This window comes from Artemia franciscana, chromosome 9 (assembly GCF_032884065.1).
Source record: "Artemia franciscana chromosome 9, ASM3288406v1, whole genome shotgun sequence".
Classification (NCBI taxonomy): domain Eukaryota; kingdom Metazoa; phylum Arthropoda; class Branchiopoda; order Anostraca; family Artemiidae; genus Artemia; species Artemia franciscana.
The window spans coordinates 13,046,981-13,072,612 of record NC_088871.1 but is presented as its reverse complement, the minus strand read 5'-3'; the positions used below and the strand labels follow the sequence as shown (position 1 = coordinate 13,072,612).

General features: G+C 35.2%; 1 protein-coding gene across 2 annotated transcripts in view; it reads left to right on the top strand.

Annotated features, from left to right (window-relative positions):
- LOC136031020 (ATP-dependent RNA helicase vasa-like) overlaps nucleotides 1-25,632 on the top strand; it is an 80,538-nt gene that overhangs the window by 21,892 nt on the left and 33,014 nt on the right. For both annotated transcript variants that reach the window (XM_065710199.1, XM_065710198.1), the window contains exons 3-7: nucleotides 960-1,061; nucleotides 4,991-5,092; nucleotides 19,169-19,597; nucleotides 22,038-22,223; nucleotides 25,026-25,247. In XM_065710199.1, coding sequence (XP_065566271.1) covers nucleotides 960-1,061; nucleotides 4,991-5,092; nucleotides 19,169-19,597; nucleotides 22,038-22,223; nucleotides 25,026-25,247 — 1,041 coding nt within the window. The remainder of the gene's footprint in view (nucleotides 1-959; nucleotides 1,062-4,990; nucleotides 5,093-19,168; nucleotides 19,598-22,037; nucleotides 22,224-25,025; nucleotides 25,248-25,632) is intronic.

Genomic DNA, 25,632 nt, shown 5'->3' with positions numbered 1-25,632 from the left:
TGCTATAAATGAAAATTCAAAATTCAAACTTATGTTTTAATGATTCTTACCTGAATAATATAAGCAAATACCTATCTGGGCCATCTAACTCAGAAAAAAATGTGTAATTTTATTTTTTTTTTTTGTAGATATTAGCTGAAAAACTCAGTTCTAGGGATCTACAAACCATAAAGAGGATATAATTTTTATTTATATATTAAATATAATTAAGTTTTTTTGTAGTTACTTACTAGAAGATTCTTTACCCCTTCTCTCTTAAATTATAAGACTGAGATATCAGTCTCTAAAGTAATTGATGTGGAAGTGGAAAAAAACTAGTAAAGCTTGATATGGAAGTTAAAATTTCAATAAAAGAGCAATAATACAATTATCATTAAAACTATTATTACATATTATCATTAAAAGAAATATGAGGTTATGGCTTTTTTTTTTATTAAAATATGTGCTTATATATTTTTTTCTTGTTAAAACATATGCTCAGATAATATCTAGTTGTTGAAAGTATCATTTCTTAAAATGGATTGAAGTTTTGAGTTCCACTTCCCCTGATAGTCCCGGACTTAGCCATAGTATATGTAAAAAAACAAAAGAAAATTGAATTAAGTTCTTACTTTATAATATACAGCAAGTTTTTAGCCCCAAATCAAATTAACATATCATGTTTTCTTCCATTGTTATTCACATTTGTAAACAACATTCAGCATCATATAGACCCGAAATTCTTTTGCAGTCAGATATTAGATCTAAGGGGTGTTGTCCCTGGTCAAAAACGAAAAATAATGCATTTGTCAATGGAAGTATTCCCCAAAGCGCTATTTTACATAATTGATGGGGGGGGCAAATGCAACTCCACACTAGCTCCCAATTGGTCCTTGCTCTCTATAACTTTCAATTAAAACTGTTGTTTTAATTAAAATTATTGTTTTTTATATGAATTATACTCTCCTATCTACTTTCAGTGTAATCAAGAAGGGCATATGTCACGTGAGTGCACACAGCCAAGAGCTGAAAGAGGTGGCGGACGCGGAGGAGGACGCGGTGGTTCAAGGGCCTGTTACAATGTAAGTTGATTTGCAGATATTTTTTTCAGTTTAAAACTTGAATTTTGCAATATAAAAAGGAGACATTGATAATAGTAAAAATTACTTACACTGGAGTTTAAAATTAATTGCCTCAGATCTCCTTCACCAATTTTAGGTTCTCTGCATTTCATTAATTATTTTTAAAAAAACGAAGTTTTTCCAAGGGAAGTAAAGAGCGAAGTTGAAACTTAAAGCAGACAAAAATTATTAAAAGTTACTATAAAAAGTTATGGTAATCCACTAGCCCCAGTTTTTCCACTTGAAACATGGTACCAAAAGTGCCGTTTTTAATGTCATTTGAAACTTGCAGATCGTGGAATTTATAGGAAGAACGTAGATATGAGCAATATTTTTTTATGGGCTATCAATAATCTATGTAAGATGTTCTGGTAGCCCCCTAGCCCAACCCCTTGAGAAACGGCATAAGAAGTGCTTTTTTTCGTGCCATATGGTACTTGCAGATGCCGGAATTTATATAAACCATGTACATATGAGAAATAACTTTTGAATGAGTTCTTAAGCACCTCTCTTATGATGTTCTACTAACCTGTTAGGCCTGAAATAAAAGACTGTTTTAACGTTATTAGGGCACTTGGTATTAACCAAGCGCCATAAAGCATTCGCAAATTCTATCGGTCTATTTGTCCCGGTTTTGCTAGTTTAGGCATTTCCAGATAAGCTAGGACAATGAAATTTGGCAGGCGTATCAGAAACCAGGCCAGATTAAACTAGAAATAGCCGTTTTCCCAATTTGATCATCTGGTGGGGGGTTAATTTGGAAAAATTTGAAAAAATGAGGTGTTTTTAGATTACAAACGGGTGATTGGATCTTATTGAAATTTGATATTTAGAAGGATATCTTGTCTCAGAGCTCTTTTAAATCCCGCCTGGATCTGGTGACATTAGGGAGAGTTGGAGGGGGAAATCTAAAATCTTGGAAAACGCTTCGAGTGGAGGGATCGAGATAAAACTTGGTGGAAAAACTAAGCACAAGTCCTAGATACGTGATTGACATAACCGGAACGGATCCGCAGTCTTTGGGGGAGGGCTAATTCGGAAAAATTAGAAAAAATGAGGTATTTTTAACTTACGAAGGAGTGATCGGATATTAATGAAATTTCATATTTAGAAGCACCTCGTAACCTCAAATCTCTTTATTTTAAATCCTGACTGGATCCAGTGTCACTGGGGGGAGTCGGGCGGGGGGAAATCTTGGAAAAGGCTTAGAGTGGAAAGATCAGGATGAAACCTGGTGGGAAGAATAAGCACTAGTCCAAGATACGTGACTTACTGGACCCGATCTGCTCTCTTTTTTGGGAGTTGGCGGGGGGGGGGCAATTCGGAAAAATTAGAAAAAAAGAGATATTTGTAACTTACGAAAGGGTAATCAGATCTTGATGAAATTGGATATTTAGAAGGATCTTGTGCTTCAGAGCTCTCATTTTAAATCCCGACCAGATCCGGTGACATTGGGGGGGGGGACTGGAAATCTTGGAAAACGTGAAAATTGAGGTATCTTTATTTTACGAATGGGTGATCGAATATTAATGACATTTGATACATACAAAGATCTTATGTCTCGAATGCTGCATTTTCAATTTGAATCGTATCCGGGGACATAGGGGGTTGGAGGGTGGAAACAGAAATCTTGGAAAACGCTTAGAGTAGAGAGATCGGGATGGAACTTGATGGGGAGAATAAGTAGAAGTTCTAGATACGTAATTGACATAATTGTAAGGGATCCGCTCTCTTTGGTGGGAGGGGGTTGTTAATTCGGAAAAATTAGAAAAATTGAAGTATTTTAGATTAAAAAAGGGGGACCAGATCATAATGAAATTTGATATCTAGAATGAACTCATGTTTCAGAGCTCTTATTTTAAATCCCGACCAGGTCTGGTGACATTGGGGGGAGTTGGAGGGGAACACGGAAAACTTGGAAAACGCTTAGAGTGGAAATATCAGGATGAAACTGGGTAGGTAGAATAAGCAAAGGTCTTAGATACGTGATTGACGTAACCGGACTGGATCCGCTCTCTTTGGGGGAGTTAGGGGGTCCAGTGCTTTGGTGAATTTGGTGCTTCTGGATGTGCAAGGACGATGAAAATTGGTAAGCGTGTCAGGCACCTGCACGAATTGACTTTATAAAGTTGTTTTCCCCGATTCGACCATCTGGGGGACTGAAAGGAAAGGGAAAATTAGAAAAGATGAGGTATTTATAACTTAATGAATTTTGATATTTGGAATGACATCGTGACTCAGAGCTCTTATTTTAAATCCTGACCGGCATTAAGCCTCTGATTTTTCTTTTAAATCAATCTTTTGATTCTTAGAATTTTGTTAGAGCTCATACCATATGAGCTCTTGGCTCTTAGCTCTTCTTGCCTCGTCACAAGCGCCATATGAGCTCTTGGCTCTTCTGACCTCGTCACAAGTGCCATATGAGCTCTTAGCTCTTGTTTAACTTTGAATTACTATGGGCTGTGGATTGCTTTTTAGTAGGTTGAAGCTAATGCCTCAACCATGACAAAGATTTCATTGCAAATTCTCCTCAGAAACTAATTAACATTAAAATCTGTGAAATCTAATAGATGGGAGAATTTGTAAAAACCTAGGAAATATAAGCAATAGCTTTTAATTGAACCATTAAACATCTACCTACGATGGTGTGGTAGCCTACTAACGTTTCAGTAGCCTACTGAGGAGCAGACAGTTTATGAAACAGTAAGGGGGCTGGGAGGGGTTCTTTAAAACCTCCAGTTAAGGGTTCTGGAACAACTATTATAATAGTACCTGTTATGTACAAGCTTTTCCACTTGAGAAGTGACACCAAAAGTGTTTTGTTCAGTGCTATATCGCACTTACCAATGGTAAAATTGATAAGAAATGAACGTATATATGAGCAATAGCCTTCGAATGAGCCATTAAGCATCACTCTTAAAAGATCTGCTCGCCCAATAGCCCCAGCTTTTCCACTTGAGACACGGTACAAAAAATGCCGTTTGTAGTGCCATTTGTGAACGACTATAAGCAAGGAATTAAACCATTAATTAGAGCTATTCCAATTGCTTTTCACGTCTCAAATGAAGGAGAATTCTCCGTCGATTAAAAAATCGAGTTTGCTAACTGTCATGCAAAAGCAGACAAATCTCTTCTTCATTTGGAAGATTGCTTCCAGGTCGGAAGCGAAGCTTTTCCACACCGTCACTAGTGACACAGATTTGTTCCTATCTTCGCTTCTAGTTTTCATAAATTTTAATAAAAAATCTCTAGCATCTGTATAAAGAAAACAAACGACAAAAAACAAGCTACTTCCTTTCAACTGAAAGGAAGTTTCAACTGAAGCAGCAGTAGGAACCCTCCTCAAAACCTCAATCTTTACGATTAAGTTTGACTTTTTTATTGCAATTATTTAAGAGTGACTCCTGGAACGCAAGGGCTGTTTAATCAGAATAATAAGCATTTTTACGGTTCCAAAAAAATTTTAGCGTAAAGAGCGAGGTATTGAGGAGGGAATGACCTCCCCAATATATTTAATAATTTTCGTTTGTTTAAGTTTTAATGTTGTTCCTTACTTTCATTTGAAAAACCCTTCTTTTTTCTCATAGTTCTTAAAATTATGCCCAAAAAAACTGGCTCCCCCTCCATGTAAAGATCAATTCATTTGTTTGAAGAACAGGGCAAAAGATATCGCTTATATTCAAGATGGGACAATTTAGTTTTTTCTTTTCAATTCTTTCAATAAAACAAGAAAAATAAGGTATTTTTCAATGAAAATGTCCCCTAAAAAGCTATATTTCAATATTGAGGGGGAGGATAAGTGTAACTCCCCATTAGCTCCTAATTACTCCCTGCACCTGTCCATTAAATCTTGTTTCTTACATAAAGCATACTTTCTTATCTCCTTTTAGTGTAATCAAGAAGGACATATGTCGCAAGAATGCACAGAGCCAAGAGCTGAAAGAGGTGGTGGACGTGGAGGAGGACGTGGTGGGTCAAGGGCCTGTTTCAATGTAAGTTGATTACAGATGTTTTACAGTTTATACCTTTAAATACGCAATAAAAGAGGAGACGCTTTAATAATAGTTATGAATTACTTGGACGCTTTAATAATAGTTATGAATTACTTGAAAGATCTGTTTTTCATTTACAACAATAATCATTTTTCCCCTTTCCATCGAATCTTTGCCCATCCGATTTGAATCAAATCCGGATGCAGTATTGGCAAAGCTATTGACATCATGCGATCTCAAAAATTAATTGTCTCAGATATGCATTACCAATTTCAATTTTTGCTTTATTCCACTATTATTGGACACGTATTTGCTTGGCCTAATAAGAGAAAGGATTTGAAATAATAGTCCTTAACAAAAACGTGTGTACAAATTTTTGTGTTTTATGTCAACATATGTAAAATAATTAGTTTAACAAAAAGTAATTGTCTGTTTTTCACGAAAGAGGTGACCGAAATTAATCTTAAATAAAAAGCGGTAAATTTATAGCAGTTCATATAACTGACTTACCAATAAAGAGCATATGACTCGATGCCTTTTTTTATGCTTTTTGCGAAGATAATAATTCTACCCTAATTTCAAATTTAAGCACTTTTAACCTAACCTAAACTAACCTTATAATAAATAATTTTAGCACTGAGAAAATGTAGCATTATTATTACTGTTTTTAAGACCAAAAAAAGATGGCGCTGAGAAAACGTAGTATTATTTTGTGGAAAACGAGCGATAACTCATAATTTAATTGAAAATTCGTCATTTTTAGAGCTCAAAAAGTGCAAGGCATCGAGTGGTATATTCACTTAGTTGGTAAGGCAGTTATAAGAACTGTCATAACTTTTAGAAAATTTGTCATTTTTAAGAGCTCAAAAGATGCTTAAATTTGAACTTACGGTAGAAGCGATTATTATATTATATGAACTGCTATAATTTTACCCAAAAGCAAGTTAATTATAGATGTAATCCTATTCTGACCTTTAATTATTCAATATAAAGAAGATCCACTTATAATGATAAGCGATGGATCAGGGCCGTGTCCTTGATTTTTTGTTGGGGGGGGGGGTACCAGAATACGTATGAAAAATTTGCTTATGTGCATTTTTGTTATTTTTTACGAGCTATAAAAAAAACCGCGGGTGGGGGGGTCGAACCTCCTAATCCCCGGATAGGTTGGTGCCAGAATTTTTTCTTGGTTCGTCTGGTGGGATCGGCCGATTCCCGGGATCGGTAGGGAGGTGGATTCCCAAATCAATGAATATGTTTTTTAAGGATATAATGTGGATTACATAATCAAGTTGATTCGAGAAATTTTTTTGGTGCAGCAGTTGACTATCAATAATTTTTCTGTTTCCGAATCTCTGACTATCAAATAAAAACATGGAAAGTCGATGGGGAGATAGGAAGTAAAAGTTGCTTTCAATCAGTGTAATAAATAGAAAGATAGCGAAGGTCAGTGATTCTTCTAAATGGTTGTATTTTTGGTGTATATTATTTCAGCAAATTTACTTGCTTCTTGTGGTGAAATGTGATCTGCTCTAAGGCTATATCCACAACTTATATTTCAATTTTATTCAACAACTCTAATTGCTTTCATATAATCTATTTTGATTGTGTAAATAATTTACGTAGCAGCTCGTAGAATAATGTTTTTCACTCTTGGAGATAGAGATTTTGGAAGCTTCTTTTGTACCAGTCAATTTGGTCCCATCTATCTCCCATTAGGCTCCCAGTTGTCCAAATGCTTCGGGTTTGTGCTGAGCACTTGGATAGGTTCCCTGTAGCTGTGATGTATCTGCGGCAGCTGTAGAATCTTTAGAGTTCAGGATAGTACCAGTTTCTTCCCCCTCCCCTCCTTCCTGTGTACCCCGAGGGTGCAGTAGTGTTATCACCTTTTGACTTTTGGGCCTATGGATGTTGTTATATTCTGCTCAAAGTGACCCGTCACCACTTTGTTGTATTTTGCAGGTTTTTCTCCCACCCGCTCTGAACAAAATCTTTGGATATGGTCCCGCTCTTAAACATGAAATTTTCAATCACGGGGTTCAAAAGAGAGGCCTCTTCTTTGATATTCTTATACTTTCAGTGTTTTTTTTTTTTTTTTTTTTATAAGTCTGAATATATTTTAAATCCTGGGATTTATTTGAAGGATCAGTATCATCAAAATGTTTGTCTATTTTTTAATAGTACGCTAATAGGCCATCAGAGCCCGGAATGCTTAGGTTGCAGTAAAATATGTATGCAAAGTTTTAACTGGGGGGCGAGGGGTAAGAAAATTAAACAGCACAAATATATGACAACCTTTAGAAAAACGAAAATATTAGGTCGATAGAACATTTTCATTTATTAGTAATACATAGTGAGGTTCCTTTATTCACATGACAAAAACGAAAGCAAAAAGGTTCAAAAAGAGCATTAGACGTTCTTAAAATGTTAAGAGTAATAATGGTTGGAGACGGGTCTTTTCCCAGGGTGGTGATGGATTGTAACCTCCCCCAACCTTCTCCTGAATGAGAATCCTAGATACAGCCTCGGTTATAGAGTTCTACTGTTGCATGGCTAATTCAATTAAAAAATACTTTCCGAAGTAGTGGATTTTTAAAGAAAAATAAAGGCCATATTAAACTTAGGATCAAAAGAAATAGAAACCTACAATAATTCAAACTCAGAACGACTAGAAATTACTACTACTAATAACTCACTGCAGCACCAAGCCGCCTGAGGCCAACACAGCTACGCACGCTCCTCCTCCTCCCACCTAATCTATTTAAAGCCTCCCTCTTTACACCCTCCCAGGAAGTTTCCATTTCCTTTAAATCTTTATTTATGACATCATTTAAATCTTTATTATGACCCAGACAAGGACGACCTGCTTTCCGTGTAGACTGCTAAAGAATAAAGGAGATCTAAAACGAATAGAAACTAAATAAAGAATCGTAGCAAAAAACATGCAACAGGTACTAATATAAATGAATAAATTAATCTTAAAACGAGTGAAGCTCAAATTGAATATGCAAATCAAGCATAAAGCGAGCAAAAACACAAACCGATCACAAAAAACAAGAATTTAGCTTTAGCCTCTTTCTCTCACTGTAAAAGTCTAAAACCTACTGCATCATTGACGCTTTACTGAAAAACTATGTGTGTCTTGAACAGTCTTAAAAAGTACAAGTAAAATATAACTGAATACTTTATATATAATGATGGAATTTGTATTTTTATTTTCAATGCTGTAATAACTGGAAACGAAAATATTTGTAATATAATACGTTTTCAGTGAAGCGCCAATGACGCAGTGGGCTTTAGACTTCATAATAAATAACTTTATTCCTCATTAATAGTTAGAGAAGGGGGCAGTATCCAAACTCTAGCTTGTAGTGGAACTATATATTTGTCTTGAACAGTCTCGGAAAGGACTAATAGAATTAAAGTGAATATTTGATATATAATCATATTATTGCTGCAAGCTCATCAGTTCTAAATTTAGTTTTACTGTTAATTTTATTTTAATTTTCAGTGCTCTATTAATTGCATAAGAAAATATTTTTCTTATAATTCGTTTTCAATAAAGTGCCAATGACGCAGTGGGTTTTAGACTTATAGAGTGAAAGAAGGAGGCTTAAACCAAACGCTTGTTTGTTAGGATCTTTGCTCGTTTCAAGCTTGATAGCATGTTCAATTTAAGTTTCACTCGTTTTAAGTATTATTTATACATTTATATTATTACTTGTTGTATGTTTGTTTGCTATGATTGTCTATTTAATTTCTTTTCCATTTGGGTTTCATTTATGCTTAAATAGCAAAATATTTTGTTCGTCTTAAGCTTTATGTGCATATTCAATTCAAGCTTAACTCGTTTTAAGATTGATTTATTCATTTATATTAACACTTGTTTTGCTATGATTGTTTATTTAATTTCTATATTCTTTTTTGTGGGGGAGGGGGGGTCATTTATTCTTCAATAGTAATTTCTGGTCGTTTTGAGTTAATTATAGGTTTCTTTTTCTTCTGATCTTAGGTTTAATGTCGCCTTACTTTTCTTTAAAAACTACTTCTTTGGAATTTTGTTTTATTAATTTTTGTTCGTTTTTGATTGCCAAAGTTTCAAGTTTTTCAAAATTCCTTACTTCAGAATAATTTTAATCCAAAATAAAATTAACAGTCGGCAAGAACTAATAAAGTTAAATTGAACATTTGATACATTATGATATAAACTGCTGAAAGCTCACCAGCTCAAGATTTTGTCACTCAGAACAGATTTACAGCATTGACGCTTTTAGGCCCAAGCGTCTTTTCCGCTTCGTTTTTGCAAGATTTTCGGGGAAATCCCCCCCATACTTCGGGAATAGTGAAAGCCACATGGCCTAGTGGGTCTATTGGTAAATCCTTGCCTGGTTTTACTACAGTTTTCATTTTATTTTCAATGTTGTAATAAGCAAAAAAGAAAGTATTTGTAATATAATTAGTTTAAGTAAAGTGCCATATGTGCAGTAGGCCTTATGCTTTTACTGTTAGAGAAACAAACATCAAACTCTTGTTTCTAGTGAAGAATATAGGTATCTTGAATAGTTTTGTAAAGAGCTAATAAAATTGAAGTGGATACCCGTGATTTTCAGAATAAAATATTGTTAGTAAGTTTTTTGGGTGGGGTGGGGGTATTTGGCCATGGAGGGAGAGGCAGGGTGGGTTTCAATGATATGTCATTGGTATTTTTTGGTGGGGGGTCAGGTCATGGGGGACCAGAGGTCAGTTCCCATAAGTTTAGGAATAAAATATCGTTAATAATTTGTGTTTGGGGGGGAAGAGTTGGGCCACGGGGGTCAGGGGTGAGTTCCTATAATTTCTGGAATAAAATATCGTCAATAAGTTTGAATGGGAATGGGGGGAGGGAGGGCTTATCTGATCTGTAAACTATTTTAAAAACTCTCGTATATAAACCGTATATACCTCCAGGGCGTAACATACAACAATTGCACCCGGGCTTTGGGGGGCTATGCTAACGCTGCAGTTTTTGTTATCTGATCCTTTGACTTATTTTTACAAAATAGCCATCTCAAAAATTTGATCGGATGGATATGAGGTTAAAGAGGACAAGGGGATAGTTCCCATCCGCTCCCTTTTGACTCTTAAAAAAGAAACTATAACCTTCGGTTTCCGATTATTTTGGACAAAATGAGTATCTCAGAAATTCGATCGGGAGCATTTGGGAAAAACAGGGTCGGTGCCATCAGATCACTTTTGACTCTCGAAAAGGGAACTCTCAATTTCTAGTCGTTTGTGTGTCCTCTGCAGTTTACCTCTTCCATTAAAACCTTATATGTCGTGGGGCACAAGTTACAATCCTTCTTTTGGGCTCGGGGGAGGGCTATATTGTACCCAAAGCTTTGTTATCTTATCGTTAGTCTATTTCAAGCAGAATGGCTATCTCAAAATTTTGATTGAATGCATATGTTTAAGGGGGGAGTGTAGATGTCCTTTGATCACTTTTGACTCTTAAAAAGGTAACTAGAATTTTAACTTCCAGTCAAATGAGCCTCCTCGGAAGTTTAGGCAACCACCCTTTACATAAAACCTTATATGCCCCCGGGGCACAACTTACAACACTTCTGCGGACTCTGGGGGGTTGCATCGACCCTGGAGTTTGTTATTTGATCTTTAAACTATTTTGAAAAAAACGGCTATCTCAAAATTTGATCCGATGCATTTGGAGAAAAAAGGGCCTTGGGGGGGGGGGTGTGTTGGCTAGTTGCACTTTGATCACTTTTGACTCGTAAAAAGGGTAGAATAAATTCTGATTTACAATCGAATGAGCCCCCTCCTAAGTTTATACTTCCATTCCTTATATAAAAACCTTATTTGCCCCCGGGTACTGGGGTGCCATGTTATCCCAGGAGTTTTTGTTATATGATCCTTGCTCTATTTTGAACAATATACCTGTGTAAAAAATTCGATTGGGCGCATTTGGGGTAAAGAGTGCTGTTTGGGGGGGGGGGCTAGTTGCCCTGGGATTCCTTTTGACTCTTTAAAAAGGGAACTAGAACATTACTTTCTAATCATTTTAGTGTCCTCCGAAGTTTATACGGCTACCTTTTCCATAAAAATTGTATACGCCTCTAAGGTATAACTTAAAACACTATCCTTTGGAATCTGGGCGGGGGGGGGTGTCTACCCCGTAGTTTCTAATATCGGATGTTTGAACGGTCCTTATACCCTCTGCAGCTCAAGTTGGTTATGCCTTGACGCACTGTAAACCAGTTTCTTTCGCTAGTTTCTTTCAACTTAGCTTTAGAAAAGACAAAGAGAATTGACAAAATAGATGGTAAATATATAATTTTGGCTATTATTTTCCATATGGGGGTTTGGGGGTAAAGTTTTTGGACAGTGTGAAATCAGAAAACAATTCTTACTTCATAATATCAGAATAATTATAGCTAACATATTTTGTATGCAGACCCGCTGTACTTTAATCTTTCCCCACTAATGTGCAAATATATAGCCCAAATTGTTTCTGAAGTATTAAATTTTTATCATACTTAGTTACATTTTATTATGATTAACCTAAACTCACTTTTTCAGTTCTAGGGGGTATTTTATACAAGTACCGTTGAAACAATTTATTGCAAATGGCTCTCAAAATATTTATCAGATGGGTTTGGGAAAAAAGTCCGTGGGGGGCTAGTTGCCGTCTGATAGCTTTTGACGCTAAAAAAGGGCACTCGTTCGATTTACAATCAAATGAGCCCCCTCCGAAGTTTATACGACCATCCCTTCGACAAAAACATTATATGCCACGGAGCATAATTTACAACCTTTGCCCCCGGTTTTTGGAGGGCTGTGTTATCCCCGGAATTTGTGTCATATGATCTTTGGTCTATTTTGAACAAAATGGCTATATAAAGAATTTGATCGGGCGCATTTGTGGTAAAGAAGGTTGAAGGGGGTAGCTGCCATTGGATCACTTTTGGCTTTTAAAGATGGAATTAGAACTTCCAATTTCTAATCATTTGAATCCTCTCCGAAGTCTATAAGATCACTTCTTCCATATAAACCTTATATGTCTTGTGGTATAAGTTGCAACACTTCCCCCGGGCTCAGAAGGCTTATGTTGACCCCGACTTTTTGTTATCTGATCGTTGGGCTATTTCAATGTTGACCCCGACTTTTTGTTATCTGATCGTTGGGCTATTTCAAACAAGCTAGCTGTCTCAATATTTTGATTGGATGCATTTGGGCTAAAAAGGGTGTGTGGGGGGATGGCCTCCGACAACTTTTTACTCATAAAAAGTAACAAGAACTTTTAATTTCTAATCAAATGACCCACCTCTGAAGTTTATGCGACCAACCCTTTTATAAAAATACCTTGTATGCCCCTGGGGCACACCTTAAAACTCTTGTCTCCGGGCTCTGGAGGTAGTGTCGACTCCAGTGTTTTCTTTATATTGGGGGGAACTAGAACTTTCTATTGCAAGTCAAATGAGCCCTCTCTGCAGTTTATGCGAGCACCCCTTCCATAAGAACCATATATGAGCCCAGGGTTTAACTTCGACCCTAGAGTTTTGTTATCTGATTTTTGAACTATTTTTAACAAAATGGCTATCTCAAAATTTTCATCGGATGCATTTGGGGAAAAAAGGCGTGAGGGGCTAGTTGTCCTCCGATCACTTTATGCTCTTAAAAACTACACTAGAACTTCCGAATAAACAATAAAACATTGGGCCCCTATGGCAGAATTTCATATTGTTGGTTTATTAATAAAACAAAATAAACATTTAGCTTATTAGTAGTTCATCAATGACTTTGAATGGGAAGTGTGGATCTTGTGAGTGGTTGCCCAGAATACCGAGATTTCTCTAGTTTTTCGTAATATATTATTTTCTAATTTAGGAATTGTTTCCACCCACAAATGCTGCCTGACGTTTTTTTTTTTTTTTTTTTTTTTTTTTTTTTTTTTTTTTTTTTTTTTTTTTTTTTTTTTTTTTTTTTTTTTTTTTTTTTTTTTTTTTTTTTACAATAGGAATTTCGAAGAATTATTGGAAAAATTCTTTAGTTTCATGTTACCCATCAAAAGCTAAAATCCTGAGCAAACTTTCTCGGTTTTTGAAAAAGGCCCACATATCCCCGAAACGTCAAAGGACCCTATTCAAAATTACATCATCAGATTCAGCATATCAGAAAACCCTACTATAGAGATTTCAAGCTCCTGTACATAAAAATGCGGATTTTTTTTTATTTTTTACCAGAAAAAAGATTGGATGGTAGCTTGCCCCCTCCTATACCCCTCCCACCTTCGAAGCCGTCCAATCAAAACTATATTGTCATTTTGTTCGGCATAGTTAAAAGGTCCAATAACTATGTCTTTGGGGATAACGTGAACCCTTACAGTTTCTGGGGAAAAGGCTGTAAGTTACAAAATTTACTCATTGTTAACATATAATATCTGTTATTGGGAAGTATATAGACATTTCTGTAGGCGAAGTGGAAATTGTCTGACTGAGATTTTTCATATTGATAATTTTCCGGTTGGAGCACCCAGGGGAAATGACGATAATTCCTACACGAAATTCTTTTGTCACTTTGTCTTTGCTGACTAAATTTAATATATGGAGGTATTCCGGGGAAATTTTTCTTCGAGATTGGAATTATCTGGAGAATTTTTCCATGAGAGAAATTCTGTGTATAGGAATTTTCCACGGGAACAGCTTTTAAATGGAAGTGGGGATTTGCTGGAATGTTTTTGTCTGCGGAGGGTGGTTTTCGACGTGATTTGTTAAAAAAAAATTAACCCTAGAAATGGCTTGAAAAATTTCGTGGGGCTACCTCATCGTCAGATAACGACAACATTAATTTAGTTTTGTCTTAAAAGGGAATAGGATGGAGGACCGGCCTCTTCCCCGATCCTAAATGTGGGTCCCCATGTTTGAGTTAGCTGTTGGTGAAAGGGTTCTTTTTCAAAGAATTATTTATACGTTTAGGTAGTTTTAGCTAGCTCCCAGGTTCCCCTCATTTACTTTGCTCAACCTACAGAGGTGTCATGAAGAGGCTATCTCCACTCATTGTCGCCTGGCCTTGCTAAAATAACCTTATTCTGTGCCAAAAAAGAATTGGGGAAGATATATATATATATATATATATATATATATATATATATATATATATATATATATATATATATATATATATATATCCAAAGGTAAGGCAAAAAGAGCAATCTTAAGGAATATTTAATTTTGATATCCATAAATACTCAAATTTTTCAAACTAATACAAAAATAGTCAACAAATAATTTTAGAAAAGAATAACTATGTCTAATGAATAAATGCACATTTGTTGTTGTGGCATTCTGACCTATACTTCAAGCGTTTATTTATCAACTTTGCTCTTTATGGTTTTTGTCAAGAGTCTTTTTTCTGGTCCCTGAACTTGTTTGTTTTTATTGAGCTTTGTCTGAGATTGAGAACCTCGGCCACCAGTCCTTCCAGCATATTTTGCTCTATTTGGCTGGTGATTTCTTCTAAAATCACTGTGATTGAATTTTTCATCGTCAGCCAATTTTGGTAACTTCTTTTAAAACTCTTTGCCAGGCTTTTCTCTATTATTAACATGAGGTCCAAGTCAAGGAGGCACACTCGTGCCTCTTTAAAGAGGCGAACCACGACAATGTTAAGCAATCTTCGGTTCCAGCGGTCGCAGAGGGATGGGGAGGGATGCATTTCGTAGCCCGAGCTCCAACTAAGAAACCTGCCAAATTTCATCCCCCTCCGACTTTTCCTTCATGGGGAAAATCTGGCCGAAAGTTTCGAAAGACTTCAAACATGCCCGGTTAGCTCAGTCGGTAGAGCGTGGGACTTTTAATCCTAAGGTCAAGGGTTCAAGTCCCCTATCGGGCGGTTTTTTTTTCACAAAATATGAAAAAAACTTCGTTTTCTTAAAGAGTTAAAGAGGCTGCGTCCCAAAGTCGAAACTTAAAACGTACAGGAATTAGGAGAGGCAGTCCTAATTCCTGTACGAGGAGTACAGGAATTATTAAATTACTTCCACCATGGATTGTAGAAAAACGTACAGAAATAATATGAAAAAAACCTCCTTTTCTTAAAGAGTTAAAGAGGCTGCGTCCCAAAGTCGAACCTTAAAACGTACAGGAATTAGGAGAGGCAGTTGGGGGGCTGCCGCCCCCCAAACCCCCCGCTTTTAGAGACTCTTTTGTACAGGTTTTTTGTTTTCTTACTTAAAAGAGGGCCTTTCCGAAGCCAAGAGCGGGGGGTTAGGGGGGCGGCATCCCCCCACAACAAAAAACCTGTACAAAAGAGTCTTTAAAAGCGGGAGGTTGGGGGGCGGCAGCCCCCCAACTGCTTCTCCTAATTCCTGTACGTTTTAAGGTTCGACTTTGGGACGCAGCCTCTTTAACTCTTTAAGAAAACGAAGTTTTTTTCATATTATCTTTCATAAACACTGATTTCTTTTTGTAATTTGCATGGCAATTTGGCCGTGATATGATTTTAATCATGATTGGAATTATCTGGAGGATTTTTCCATGGGATGGGGGGGGGATCTTACATGGAAGAAATTCTCCATATGAGAGTTTTCAATGGGAACAACTTTCAACTGTTATTGGGAGATTTTCTGGAATATTCTTTGGAGGGGGTTTTCTGACAAGATTTGTAAAAATATTTAAACCCAGAGATCACTTAAAAAAAATTTAGAGGAGCTACCTCATTGTCAGATAATGAGAAAATACGTTTATTTTTGTCTTAAAAAGGGATAGGATGGAGGACTGGCCTCTTCCCTGATCCTAAATGTGGGTGCCCGTGTTTGAGTTTGCTAGTAGTGAAAGAATTTTTTTTCAAGGCCTATTTCTATAGTTTTAGCTAACTTCCAGCCTCACTCACTTTGAAGTGAGTATTATCTGCTCAACCGACAGGGGTGTCATGAAGAGGCTATCTTCACTCATTGTCGCCTGGTTTTGCTAAAATTATCTTTTTTCTGTGCCAAAAACGAATTGGGGAAGATGTTCTTTTTCTCTATATATCCAAATTTACGACAAAGAGAACATCTTCAAGAATGACAAACATAGTATAAAAAAAATACCTACCAAGAATCTAAAAATTAGCTTAAACAATAATTAATTTGGATTCTCATAAAAACTCAAAATTTTTGAACTAATATAAAAATATTAAACAAATAATTTAGTATCTGTCGGATCGAAAACATAACTTGATCTAATGAATAAATGCACATTTGCCATTATAACATTCTCTTCCATACTTACAGCGTTTATTTATCAACTTTGCTCTTGGTGTTTTTTCTGGTCCCTGAAGTTGTTTGTTTTTATTGAACTTTATCTGAGGTTGAGAACCTGGGCCACCAGTCCTGCTGCCATAGTTTGCTCTATTTGGTTGGTAATTTCTTCTAAAAATCGCTGTGATTGAATTTTTCATCATCAGCCAATTTTGGTAACTTCTTGTAAAACTCTTTGCCAGGCTTTTCTCTAATATTGACATGAGGTCCAAGTCTTCCATAAATACTAAATTTTTTTTGTAATTTGGTTGGCAATTTGTCCATTCTTTTCTCTAAGTCTTTCAAGCCTTTGTCTAAGTCTTTCATATACACTCAGTTCTTTCGTAACTGGTTTGGCAATTTGAACATCAATCAATAACTCTTCTGCTGATAAATCTGCCTCTGTTTTCCTTTGTTCTTGCTGATTCGGCGTTTCTTGGGTAGTAGCAACCTCAGCAGTATTCTTTGTTGCAAAACCTGTGCCATTTACCAAAGAATACACTGTCTCTGCAAACAGTTCACTTTTCATTCTCAATGTAAAAATCTGTTTTGCTCGTCCTTCTTCGTTGTGGCTTCTAAATGTGTGGTCACCATTATAAATTTTGAAGGTTCTTTGCTTGAATATTTCATTTCGCATTTCCAGCATAAATTCTTCAAATGTAATATTTCCCATATTCTGATCCTTTTCTATAAAGTACTCTCCTATGCTTTCTAAAAGGATAAATTCTTGCAAGCTTTAACGTGTGTACAGCTCTAAAGTTATTTAATAACTGATACAAATTACAAATGAATTTCATTACAAGTTCTCCTGGCACCGCCTACTTTTGAAAATTGTTCCAATTACTACGCAATAAGCGGAAATTCCCCAGCCATAGTGGCTGGCTGTACAACCGAATCTCGTTACGTCAGCAAAATTTCTGGGGAATCTTTTGCCTGATTTTTAATTGTCATCTTTCAAAGTTTGACTTCAGAAAATTTTTATTCAAAGGGCTACAAGTTTTCAATTTAATATCATCATATGCGTTTCACAAATAATATTTAATTTTTATCAATGTGTACATCTATGGGCTTTTAAGCTTGTAGACTTCAAATCTGAGACTACAATTTTAATATAACAGTAAAATATAAAAATGTATTGATTCGATTTTTCAAAAAGAGTGTTTTATCATCATTGAAGTTACTTTCAAGGATTTCTGCGGTTACTGATTATAAATCTGATAATAAACTTTGAAACATAGAAGTTAAAATATGCGACTGCTTTTACCATGACTGTTCCCGCCATTTTTCTACTATTTAATTAATCTTGATTGTTATTATTGATAAAACATGTAACACTGCTACTGTTGATGTACCAGAATTACGCCTAGCTAAAAATACATTCGATGGAAATTCCCAATAAAAATCTTTAATTTCAGTCTCTAATTGTTTTTCTTTTTCTTTGTTCTTTCACCTTCAGACTTCGGCTATTTTGATTCTCTGTATTTATGTTCAGTCACTTTTTTAGTTTGATTTCTCTTCTCTCTGGTTTTTCTGTTTTAACGGATTTTGTAGTGTCATTTTTTCGGTATTTTTTTTACCTTTACGTCTTGCGTCAATGATGGTTTAGCAAAGACCTGGACGGTCTAGTCATAAAGTTTTCCTTTCTGTTAACTATTTTCCCCGTTAATCTTTAATGTCTTGAGCTTTTTTTTTTTATTTTAACCCTGCAGTCTCCTCCCCTCCAGAAGTTAACAGTTCATATTAAACGATCCCTTTAAAGTAACCATTCCCAATAAATAACATAAAGGCATCTTGGTATTTTTCTGTTTTAACCTACCATCTTTGACATCATTTTAACTATGCTCAATTGTCTCAGTAATGCTACGCGGTTGTTAGGGCTACATGAAAAATCAATAGAAATAATGATAAAACCCTAGGAGTGGCAACCCTGCATATATATCCTATTAAATTAGCCTAAAGGGCCAATACAAGTATCTTGGTGTTGTTTTTTTTTTTTTTTTTGTTTTTTTTATATCCATCTATGACATCACACTATGCCCAATTGTCTCAGTAATTCTACTCAGTCTACGCACTAAGGTTTTTGAGTTTAAATTAAATTATCTAATGTTTTTGAAAAAACGCACTAAGGTTTTTTCAGTCTACGCACTTGGTTTTTGTCTACGCACTAATTTCTGTGAAAAAAAAAATCTTTTGACTTCATATGATCTGTATGCAGAGTTGCCACTCCTAGGGATTTATCATTATTTCTATTGATTATTTATGTAGCCTAAACAAAAAAAAAATTCTAAATCAGATCATTAATCCCTGGATTTTTGAAGAAAATTATTAAATCCACCAACAACTCACTAAAATCAAGTGTTTGTTTTCACCAGGTGGCAACTCTTGTCTGTATGACTGCATAGCAATAATACGAATTTTTCCAAATCGGGTAACTATTTTAGGCTCCTTTAGTGAATTCGGATGCTTTCCATATTATCCACATTGCTTTGAAGTTCCGACCCCGTCCCACCTCATAAAAGAAAGTTATTTACCTAGGAAAGAAACACATTAGGGCATGAGTAAATATTGAAAAAGACTGAATTTAGATGCCCATGCTTCGGGAGTTGAAGTTATGGGAGGGAATTTCCAACTCTCCATACGATAAGTTCATTGGTACATGTGAAATCAGTGATAATATTGTTTTGTGTATTTACGGTTGCCATAAGGTGGCTGTGATGTTAGTAAGAATGTTTTATACATTAGACAATCCTTGAATTTCTTATTAATACCTTTTTTATAGTGAATTCATAATTGAATATTTATTTTAGTGTCAGCAAGAAGGCCATAGAGCAAGTGATTGCACTGAACCTAGGGCCGAAAGAGGTCGTGGAGGAGGCCGAGGTCGTGGCGGACGTGGTGGCTTTGGCAGGACTGAAACTACTACGTCTGATTGGGGTGACAATGGAACAGACACAGCAGCAGAATCAGGCTGGAACGGTGATTCCTTTGCAGAGTCAGATAATTTTGGTAATGATACAAGTTCTGGATTTCGTGGTAGAGGAGGCCGTGGGGGAAGGGGTCGTGGTGGTGGAAGAGGACCATCGGACGATTCGGAACCAGCTGGAGAGACAACCGAGCCAGAGCGTGCTCCAGTAACGTACATTCCCGACGAGGAGGAAGAAACAGAGGAGCTCCTTTTTCACCGAGGGACTACTGCCGGAATAAATTTTAGTAAATTTTCAAATGTAGCAGCCAAGGTTAGTCTTTTTGGAAACCTGTACTTCCCTTCGCTCGGTGAAAATAAAGACTTTTTAGTCTCTTTCTTAAAACAACTTCAATTTCATATTATTTTATTCGGCGTAGAAATTAAAACCATTAGGGTATTACATGTGTGGGTTTTTTAGTTGTCATTCGTATGAAAATTGTTTTTCTAAAAAGTTGATAAAGGTCCTAAAGGAACTTCCCCGAAGTTGTGACCTATCTGTGTCGGCTCTTTTCACATTGGAAGATGAACTATCATCGTGTGAAGCTCAGTCCCTGGTATACAATTTTTTTTTTTCTGTAATGCATAGCTTTTAATGCAAAACTAATAAGAATCCGAGACTTCGCAGCTATCAAACAAGAATGCCTTTCTCTAAAAGCTCGGATTTGTTAATTAACCAATTGCGTTTTGTAACTACATATGTCCAAGGGTTTTATACCTCCGGGGGTCTTCAAAATCTGTCAACAGACGATTTACGAGAAATACTAAGGGGACTTGGAGGGAGAAACGAATTTTTTAAATTCGTGGCCGGACTTTTCTTTTACACCGGGAGATGGTAGTGGGCTCATTTTCCAAAAAAAAGATTATTGTGCCGCTTTCAAGCTAAATTTATTTATATATATATATATATATATATATATATATATATATATATATATATATATATATATATATATATATATATATATATATATATATATATTTATATATATATATATATATATATATATATATATATATATATATATATATATATATATATATAATTATTGGTCAATTAATAAGATAAAAAGCTGATACAACTTATTATTAAAAGGAGATTAAAAATTACTTGATTATGATAATGCTATGCTTGGGAAGTTGAACTTGTCTTACAATCATAAAATGAAATTAAGTAGGACTAGTCGAATGGAGGGCTGGAACGGAGTCACAACGTGATGACTGCCCACATTTTTTCAATCTTTAGTTTCTTGGGTCTATTTGGCAATCCATTTGAATCCTTCAGTAGCAAAGCTACCCAAGTTATCTTTCCAAATTTTGTTTAGGATTTAAAATCTAGATCGACTCTTATCTATTGGGAACAAATAAACGTTCAAATGAGGATAGGTCTATTTATTAGACAGTGAAAACAGATACAAATATCTGGATATTTCGACCAGGGAAGTCTTGATTGGAGATGAGTGACCAAATTCTAAAACATTCCTTTTGCAATTAGAAGACGGGGAAGATTTTGCCACTGTCAAATTCAACTTGCATTTAGGTAAGATTAAAGATGAAAATTTACAACTCAAGACTTGTGATGAACCTTGTCATTGAGCTCTCAGACAAACCTAATGAATGAACCGGAAGTTATTATTTAGTTCTGTATAAATACGTTAGTTTTAATTTTATTGCTTTAGTATTTCTGCTGATGATGGTCACTGTATATGTGGGACCTATCCCCATTTGAACGTTTATTTGTTCGTCGTAGAAAGGCAGTGCGGTGCTGGAAAAAATATACCTAATTTAAGGTACTACGTTGATAAAATTCAAAATTAATAGTTTTATAAACCTAAAATTTAATTCCAAAATCAAGCTACAAGGCACCGCATCTACGATTAACAAACCCGGAATAAGGCTTTTTGGTTTAAAATTTTCAGACTTGAATAAAAACTTAAATTTCTTTGAACTTTTGATTATATTTCCTTGTAGCTTTTTCATTGAGCACTGAAGAGGGGAAGTGGTTGTCTTCCCGAAAAATTTGGGATCGGGATCTTCAAACGCCATCGCTTAATTTTCATTCTTTGTTATGAGCGGCCAATGTTGTTTATGGAATTATCTAAAGGTCTTTTATCTCCTCTTTCCAAGGGTTGGAGCTGTTTGTTATATAATCATATGCCCTGGTGTGTACGATCAGAAGGGTTAAGAGGAAGGGATTGTTTTATATAGGCTGTGGTCAAAATTGAAAATTGATATATCTTATTGTGTCATCATTTGTTTCTCTTGGATTATTCAACCTTTACCCCCTCCCCTCCAAAAAAGCTCTGGGTTTTGAGTGTATCTTAAGCACTGCAGAAAATGTGGTATCTTGATGATTTTTATGGTTTATAAATACTTTTGACGAAAGAATTTTTGAAAAAATAGTAAATCTGTAACTTTGAAGTACCTATTCAAGTGATTATTGTGAATTTAAATACTGTGATTATCATGTTAGAATCAAAGTATTTCTCGTGTGTCAATTGTGACTTTTTCCAAAACTTTTTTCGTAAGTATAATTAAACTCCCTCCCCTCCCCCCAATACTAGTGACTTCATTCTCTTTTTTTATATGATGTTGTCAAAGTAAACGTTCTGATCATACTGATGACAAGATTCTAACTGAGTAACTCTAAATATAATGCAATATTATTATGTTCTAAGTTAAATTGTTAATCCTCCTTGTTTTGGATTTTGTAGGTAACAGGCGAAGACCTTCCTAGTGGAATTGATTCTTTTGATGCTGCAGGGTTGCGTCCAAAAATATTAGATAATATAAAGAAATCTGGATATACTCAACCTACACCTGTTCAGAAGTGGGCCATTCCAGTCATTATGAAGAAAAGGGACTTAATGGCATGTGCGCAGACCGGCTCTGGAAAAACCGTAAGTTCTTGAGACTATATAAACAATTAAATATGAAAGGGATTTGCGAAATTAAAGTAATTTTGTAGAATGTTAATTAATTTCTAATAATAATTATATAGAAATCGGAAACACTAATAAGAAAGGCGACTTGGCGGCTTTTACCTGAAAACAACTGGCTTTTGTAAAACTATTTCTTCAATACCTCTTCAGTGCAGGAATTCTTCTTTTTTAACATTGAAAAAGGATTAGAATAATTGTATACTTGTATAATTATTTAGACTAATAATTAGTTATACTAATCGTATACAATAATTAAATGAAAAAAAAAATCCCGGAAAAAAATAGGTTGATATTAAGCTATTATACAAGTTAATTCGAAAAGGGATTAGAATAACATTATAATAACATAAAATAATAATTAACTATTCTTAAATAGTAGATCGAATAACTAATAAAGAAAGGAAACTTAATTGCTTGTACCCAGATTGACTCGAGAAACGGTACAAGCTGTTTAAATAATTTAAGTAATTAAGAAGAATAGGGGTTACAGTAGATATAAAATTATTATGATTATATAGAATGTTAATTAGTTATTAATAATAAATGCATAGAATAATTAAATGGCTTGTGCCCATACTGGCTTTGAAAAACGTTCTAGCTTATAATTTGTATGCTAAAACTGTACTGACTGATAATAATATCTACATATTCTAATTGTATGGAATAGTGTATAATTAATAAGAAAACAGGAATTTAACGATTTCGAGATCAGATCCAGAAAAACTTAAGTTAAAAAATCTTGCTAATAACTACAAAGGAAAAATATTATAACAATCATATGATAATAATTATATTGGATAATTAATTGAGGCAAAGGGAAAATGCACGAAATATGAAATATTCTAAAAAAAAGTTTTGTGTCTATACTAAAAACTACACAGAAATCCCCGAAATACTCTATTATACTAAAAAATACCTGAAACACTAGGATATACTACAAATGCCTGTATCACGAAAATATTTCAGAAATGTCTACTGTACTAAGAATGTATACTGCCAATACTAGAATATGCACAAATGCCTTAAATAACGGAATATACTTAAAAATGTCTTATATACTAAATCATTCTGGAAATGCCTACACTATACTAAAGATGTATAATGCCTATATTTAAAACTAGACACAAAACCCTGAAATACTAGAATACTCTAAAAATGTCTGAAATACTAAAACATTTTGGAAATGCCTACACTATACTAAAGATGTATAATGCTTGTACCTAAAACTAGACACAAAACCCTGAAATACTAGAATATTCTAAAAATGTCTGGAATACTTAAACATTCTGGAAATGCCTACACTATACTAAAGATGTATAATGCCTATACTAAAAACCAGACACAAAACCCTGAAATACTAGAATACTCTAAAAATGCCTGAAATAACAGAATATAATTAAAAATGTCTGAAATACTAAAACATTCTGGAAATGCCAACACTATACTAAAGATGTATAATGCCTATGCTTAAAACTATACACAAAACCCTGAAATACTAGAATATTCTAAAAAATGCCTGAAATACGAAAATATTCTAGAATTATCTACTATGCTAAAAATGTATATTACATATACTAAAAATGCCTGAATGCGTCTGGAAGCCTCCCATCAACGAAAAAAGGAAGAAAACCTCCAAGTAAATATATTGTGTCGCATACAAAAAAAAATTTTGTTTCTGTTGGCTTGGAATATTTATCAAACATAGGTCGAAAGCTTTCCATTTTTCGCAAGGGACTTTCAGGTCATTTCTCTCAAGTCGATTTGTAAGTAATGAGGAATAGGCACTTTGATTCTTAATTAAACTAGGTAGGGGAGACCGTTTTCCCGTCTTCTAAAAAACTTCAAACTGCAATGAATCAAGCAGCTCCCGCTCACAGGACATCAACATAAATATTTTCAAAACTTTTTTGTATGAGAGCTTGTTTGCTCGCTCTAAGCTGTTTCTTTGCTTTTTTTAGTTCTGGTCTAAGTTGCTTCACTTCGATCAGGAAAACTGTGTTTTTAGGCCAGCCATTATTGAACCTGACCTCTCTGTTTGTACTGACCTCTGATTCTTAATTGTTTTTTAATAGACTCTCCGTAACATCTGAGTTCTTTAAATTACTGACATTACTGAATTACAAAGAGAAGACTCTCTCTCTCTCTCTCTCTCTCTCTCTCTCCTCTCTCTCTCTCTCTCTCTCTCTCTCTCTTTCTCTCTCTCTCTCTCTCTCTCTTTCTCTCTCTCTCTCTCTCTCTTTCTTTCTATCTCCCTCTCTCTCTCTCCTCTCTCTCTCTCTCTCTCTCTCTCTCTCTCTCTCTCTCTCTCTCTCTCTCTCTCTCTCTCTCTCTCTCTTTCTCTCTCTCTCTCTCTCTCTCTTTCTCTCTCTTCTCTCTCTCTCCTCTCTCTCTCTCTCTCTCTCTCTCTCTCTCTCCATCTCTCTCTCTCTCTCTCTCTCTCTCTCTCTCTCTCTTTCTCTCTCTCTCTCTTTCTCTCTCTAGTTATAGATTAAAAAGGATCACTGTCGCCACAGCTATTCGAATCATATTTAGAATATGCCATATAATTATAGCGAAACTTGGATCACAAAAAAAGTCTGAGTTTCGTGATAATTATACTAGTATGTACCCGCCCCCCTATTCTTTCACGAAATCATTAGGTTCTTCTGATGCTCCTAAAATTTAGTTTTTCCATTTTTATGAATTTTGCCTCCTCCTTGAAACTTCCTCAATTAACGTGATACTTTTAGAAAATTAATGATAAATTTTTACTTCCTCTAGGGTGCTTATCTTATCCCAATCATAAATCGCCTGATCGAAGAAGGATGCGCTGCCTCGTCGTATGACGAAACACAAACTCCAGAAGCGGTTGTCATGTGTCCAACCCGAGAATTGGCTATACAGATTTTTAAGGAAGCCGTCAAGTTTTCTTACGATACCATTATTAAACCAGTTGTTGTCTATGGTGGTGTTGCGCCTCGTTATCAATCTGACAAAGTTAAGGTATGTTTGGTGTGTGGTGCATGGTTGTTAAGTGATTTTTTGAAATTACGAATTCAACTCTATAGCTAGTGTACTAAACCATTGAAGTATAAATAACGATGAAGACCACACTGCCTTTCCATCACAAACACCAAAAACAAGAAGAACTATAGGGAATTTTTTTTAAGACAGTGGGGAACAAATTAGAATGAATATTTCGCCCCTATGTCCAAAGGCCGTCCTCAGCAATACAAATAAGAAAAACAACTTGGTTGAACTTCACTGAGGTAAGGATGCTGGGACTGATTTGAAAAATTGTTTATTTTAGTTTTATAGATATTATCCTCTCGTAAGTTGTTTTCTCTTATTTGTATTGCTGAGGATGGCCCTTGGACATAGGGCCGAA